The sequence below is a fragment of the Portunus trituberculatus genome, chromosome 35 (assembly GCF_017591435.1).
Source record: "Portunus trituberculatus isolate SZX2019 chromosome 35, ASM1759143v1, whole genome shotgun sequence".
NCBI lineage: Eukaryota > Metazoa > Arthropoda > Malacostraca > Decapoda > Portunidae > Portunus > Portunus trituberculatus.
The window spans coordinates 8,471,219-8,477,281 of NC_059289.1; the positions used below are offsets into that span (position 1 = coordinate 8,471,219).

The window sequence follows — 6,063 nt, forward strand, 5'->3', positions numbered from 1 at the left end:
TAAATGTGGAATAAATACTGATAAATAAATAATGAGTAACTTCGTCTCTCTTAGGGCGGCACATTTACAAGGGCGTGATGGCGGAGAGGAGAAGGAGGAGGTAGAAGCAGAAGGTTAGTGAACTGCCGCGACCACCAAACACTTGCTCACTAGCCCACTAATATATATCCCAGCCGCTCCCTCACTCCTCGCTGCATCATAACTGTGATTTCAAACAGAGTGACTAGTGATTCACTTCCGCTGCCAGTCTGTGGGGGCGTGTTGGAGAAGAGGAAAAAAAAAAAAAGTACTTGAGCGTCTAGTGCTATGCGGCAACTGTACTCCGAGGTATTCCAAGCACTCCATTAAAAACGAACTTTTGCTTTTGTGAGTGAGTTGAGGGAGAAGTGGCTGAGGGGAGGGGGCGGTGGAGGAAGAGGAGAAGGAGGAGGAGGATTAAATAGCGTACCGGGAGGAGGCTCAAAATAATGATACAATGCAGCAGGGGAAGGGAAAAAAAAAAAAAAAAAAAAAAATCTGCAGAAACGTGTGTGTGTGTGTGTGTGTGTGTGTGTGTGTGTGTGTGTGTGTGTGTGTGTGTTAAAAGTTTCAAGATTAGAGATTCATCATTTAAGGCAATGGAAATTATATGTAACATTCTGTCGGAGCATGAGTAAGCAGCAAAAGCGTCCTAGCTAAACAGCCGCTGCATCCCATTCGATAACCAACAAACAACTCTGCCCTTCTAGTCACGTCTGAATGAAACACGTGGGGACTGTAAGCCTACGGGTTTTTTGGAGTCATAGGCCGGTGTTTTCAAATGGCCCTTCACACACACACACACACACACACACACACACACACACACACACACACACACATGAACATTCTATAATCAAGGGTACACAAACTTCAATAACACGTCACACTCACCTAAAACATCTTCAAAGTCATATTCCTCTGGATCACATCTTTCCTGCAGGGAGAAAAAGCTCAGGATTAGTGCACAGGCATTGCTTTTATTTGAAACACTATAGTACAAATTTAATCCCTTCAATACCATGATGCGTTACCATATACCTTCTGGTTACTATTTGGGGATTTTACATAGCTTCACAAACTCATAAGGGAGATTAAAATAGTGAAGACTGTGACCATTAATCTTCTGACCTCCATACACCTTTTTAATGTCAATAAAATGGTCTAATGGTACACAAAACTCAAGGTACTGTACTGAAGGGATTAATAACTAATCTGTGAGAGAGAGAGAGAGAGAGAGAGAGAGAGAGAGAGAGAGAGAGAGAGAGAGAGAGTACACACGTCTCATTCAGCAGCACGTAACAGTCTAACAGGTCCAGGAAGCGGAAGTAGTGAGCTGCCCTTCCTCTCCGGTGCTGCATGTTCAATTCCGTTCTGTACAAGATGGACAAACCTTTGCTATGTGGGGATTCCTACCGTAATCTTTCTTATCATGGTTACAGACTCGTTGAAATTACTTGTTTCTTGTCCATATATGTTTTCTTTTCTTATTTTTTATTTTCTCCTATCAGTTTATGAATGATGATTTGTTGTTATGTCGTGAGTGATCTGAATGTTGCCTGTCTCCCTGTCTCTGTTCACGCCAACCACACACCGCAGCCATACATGACCACACGTTTTCTTCTAGTTGTTTTTTCACTTGTATTTTCTTCCATGACTCCCGTTATTTGCAGGTTTACCTCAGTTATTTCCACGTTATCTTGGTATAAAGAAAAAAAAAATTGTAATTTCAATACTAGAAAAGTCTTCGTTGATAATATTTGGACGCTTTGGTTTCATATAAACTTTCTTTCATTCATATAGATTTTTTTCGTGTTATGGTCGCATGATTTACTGATTCTTTGTGATTATAAGGGCACGTTCTCTTGTGTAGGTTAAGGATCGTATATCTACAGCTTTCAACTGTAGTGGAAGCCATCGAGACTTGCAATGGTATTTTCATGACTTAAGTGAGAATACAACAAGCATTCTACACCACCAAGAGGAAAAAACGTTGTTGCGAATCTTATTCATCACTTCTGTGGGCTTTGAAAATAGTCATGGAATAGGTGATTTCAGTATACGGGTAGTATATCATGAAATATGACGCTGAGGAGGTAGCAACGATGCAGGATGTGAGGAGTCAATCTAGCTGTTAATTATGACATCCCTTATCCTAAGAACATGAGATAAATTAAATTTCTTACGAGTGGTTGCGCTTTTTTTTTTTTTTTCAATCTCAACTGACTTTGTGAACTGTCTTCCTCGGCACAGCAGATGACACAGTGAGAGAAGCACACCATACGCTATGTGAAATGTGCGATATCCATGAGGGAGGGATAATGCAGCGGTAGACCTCACGCTATAGTGCTAATGGGAGGTAGATCTCACGCTATAGTGTGGTAGACTTCACGCTAAAAGTAGCACCGAAAACTCTTCTCACGGGAATCTGGCGTACCTTTGTTGTAGGCCGTATTTTCTCGATTACAAGTTATTTATTTAATATTTTCATGTTAGAGGCTCTGACCAAGGTGTATAAAAAGGTGGAAGAGAGAAATTCCACTAAGATGTCAGTCCAGTGTGAGACTATGGCCCGTGCTCTGAAACGCTTTCCTCTCTCACCATCATTACTTTCCAAAGGCTGTTGTTGAAGATAATCATGTTTTCATGGATATTTTTATGATTCTAGTGATAGATTGGCAAGATTTCTAATTTATCATAAGGAGAAATTGTCTTGAAAACCCGGCTATAAAAAAAATAGTCGTCTCTGTGGCCTTGGAAAATTGATGTGATGAAAGAACAGGGCGTTTCTGAATTCTTTTGAACCTTCATTGAACCTTCCCATCTTTCAACAGTCTGGCTTGTTTCACGATCACCTCACGTCGCTCACCACACTCGCCAATCTGACGCGACCCCCTTAAGGCGATTTGGTTTTCAAGATCATTAGGGGTTAACGGAGGGAGACTATTAGTGTTTGTGTTGCGCATGAACAGAGTGGCTCGTGTGAGTCATTCCACCTTCATCACTGCCGCGCCGTGTTGTGTTGTTTTGTGTCATCAATGAAAGCACATGTCAAAAGAAGAGGAAAATATTGCATGAAATGGCTGTCTTTTCTTGCTGTTGCTGCTGCTGTTGTTATTAATCAAATGGAAGACTGAATACTTTATAAAAAAAATCAATTATCTTTCTCCTTTATCATTATTGCTGTCATCCTTTTTAATTTTCATCGTCGTCACCACCACCATTATCATCATCATCATGGAAAAGACAAGTTACAGTGACTGAATGATCGTATGCAGCGTGATGACAAGAGAAGGTCAGTGTGATTTGGATACCACATAAGTTAAAAATTAATGAATCTAACAGGAAACCTATATATTCGGAATCCATTTTTTGATATAAAAGAAAAGCACAACAAAAAGTACGAAAAAAAGGCCTACTGAAAGCGCCAGTCCATAAAGAATGTGACCAAAGTGAGTGAAAGTGACTGCAGGTGATCCGTGATGCAACGTGCGTGACCTGGAGTGACGTGACATGATTTAGAAACTGACCTGGTGAGACGTGCTGTAGCCAGAGCGTGGCGAGCGTGTTCCCATTATCCGTCTGTTGCATCCTTCGTCTGCGAGGGAAGAGAGAGAAAAAGAGAGAGAAAGAGTGAGAAGTCAAATACACACACACACACACACACACACACACACACACACACACACACACACACACACACACACACACACACACACACACACACACACACACACACACACACACACACACACTTATTTCTATAACCTCAAACTACATCAAACCTACAAATAAAACTAATTTGTGGAAATTGAAAATGAAGTATTTCATGTAGCTGAAAGGGCCGCCACGTGTAGGCCTTTTGGTTCCTTTATGCTCTTCAGTCCATAACAGAGTGCATGACATGAGTGAAGATGGAGAGTGAACACCTCTCGTTATGAGAAAATGTTCACCACATAGACAGGGACACGTGAAGTCTTGTGATGAGTGAACAGAAAGGTGTTACTCCCCAGCCCTCCTTTCTGAACGGGTGTTAGTCATGTTGATTGTCACTCCCGCCTCCCACTGCCAATGTTTTCATGACTGCTGTCTCTTTGTTATTGACTATACTGAACATTAATGAAAACAAGATACTTCCTTTAAAACAAGCACGTAGTGAGTGGTAACGAGAGTGGTAATGCTGATAGTGACATGACTGGCTTCATAATTCTGTAGCGTTATTTGTGGTGACCGTGACAGTAAGGGAGAAGTGAGTGGTATAGTGAGGAGACTGGGAAGTAACATCACGAGGCGTTTCCGCAGCACCGCCCACAGTGTGGCCTGGATGCGCCTAACTCAAGAGTAGGAGTGTCGATGTGGCTTGCGGGCTGAAGGCGGGCCAGGAGCAGCTAAACAGTATGGGAATGCACTACTTTAAATAATAATTAAAGTTGTCAATGACATTAAAACAAGAGCAAATAATCTTTGAAATTACACAACTGACAAGCTCATATTTAGAACTAGGTTAGCTATAACTATCAGAGTGTGCAGTCCTTGGGCGGGAGGTGGAGGCGGAGGTGGAGGCGAGAGGCAGAGATAGTATATTATAGTAGTGGCTCGTCTTGGCTCCTAAAACAAATACCTTGCTTGACAACTAATGCTACAAACCAGGACATGAAACCTACGCTGCCATGATGTGGACTGACACCTTTGCGAGTGATGAAGCATTGAAAAAGACTACGAACAGACTATGAAGAACGGTATGCAGGTAGGCTAGGACAGAGGGCAGGCCGGGCGGGGCAGCTGGCCACACCTGCCTCTGGGCGCTCCACATACCGGGACATTATGTGAGAAGACGGGCGAGCCTACCCCAGCCCTCATCTGTCCCAGCCCTCGCATGCCACTCTCCGCTGCTCCACAAGACGTGTGTGGAGGCGCCACGCCACCGCTCCGTGTCACAAAGGCATTGTAAGAATGAAGTGGGCGGATGCTGCGGCGCCCCGATACACCACAGGCAGAGACTTCAACGTTTGTTGAGACTGATCCATGGTTACAGCCTCGCCTCCCACCTTCCCGCAGCCTTGCCCCGCTCCCTTCCCAGCCTGCTCGCCTGCCAGCCTGGCCGCCACACTCCTATGTGACACATCACCAAAATCAAGCTACGTGAAGGGACAGGCTGGTGGTGGTAGTTGTGCGGGAGCAGCAGCAATAGCAGCAACAGCAGACGCAGCATCCCGGGCCTAACTAGATATCTGGCTGCAGGGGTTGGCGCTGCTGCTGCTGTTGCTCCTGCTGCCGCCTGCCGACACCCCCACGGCGGCGGCGTGAGTGCGGGCCAGCTGTGGTTGTGGTGGCCACTCACCTGGCTGGCGACGCTCTGACGATCACTCCAGCGCTTCTCGAACCGCCGCTTCACCTCAGGTATACACATGTTACCCCGACGGGGCACAGCTCGCGCGATGCTGCCTCACTCACCAGCTACACTGCACCAGCTCTCTGCGCTCCGCCGCCATTACCGAGGTACTGGTGGAGGGGCACGGGTCGGGGGGGTAGGGGGAACGTAGGATGGGAGGAGGAGAGGATCCTACCAGAGGTGGGAGAAGGGGATGGGGGACCCGCCGCAGGGCACAGCTTTGGACCCCGTCGCTTCCAACCAGCGGACCCGCATCTCTCTCTCTCTCTCTCTCTCTCTCTCTCTCTGTGTGTGTTTGTGTGTGCGTGCTATTATGGTTGCTTCGGTGTTACTGATGCATCATCCGCTTCGCTGTCAATTGTACCATCCAAAATATATATAAAAAGAAAAATGTTATTTAGAGAGAGAGAGAGAGAGAGAGAGAGAGAATAAATATGCTTTTACTTTAATGCGTGATAAGTAAAGGATAAAGCCGTGCCCCGTGCAGCCTTCTATGGGAGTGGTGAGTGGTGAGGTGCCTGGGGTGAGGGCCGGGCGAGGGGCGACGGTACGGTAGGCCTCACACGGCAGCGGGCCATACAGTATCTGTGCCATGGGGACATAACTTGCATATATTTACATGACTTGATTAGACTGAGACTCGAGATTGACCT

General features: G+C 45.4%; 1 protein-coding gene across 2 annotated transcripts in view; it reads right to left on the minus strand.

Moving 5' to 3' along the window:
• LOC123513102 overlaps positions 1-5,513 on the minus strand; it is a 26,458-nt gene extending 20,945 nt beyond the window's left edge. Inside the window, exons 1-3 of one of the 2 annotated variants that reach the window (XM_045269974.1) lie at positions 5,473-5,513; positions 3,549-3,616; positions 913-955 (exon numbers count right to left, since the gene is read on the minus strand). In XM_045269974.1, the coding sequence (XP_045125909.1) occupies positions 913-955; positions 3,549-3,593 (88 nt within the window). In that variant the 5' untranslated portion in view covers positions 3,594-3,616; positions 5,473-5,513. Of the gene's footprint in view, positions 1-912; positions 956-3,548; positions 3,617-5,359 lie in introns of both variants that reach the window. The other variant, XM_045269973.1, reaches the window with a different exon arrangement.
• Between the last annotated feature and the right edge of the window lie 550 nt (positions 5,514-6,063).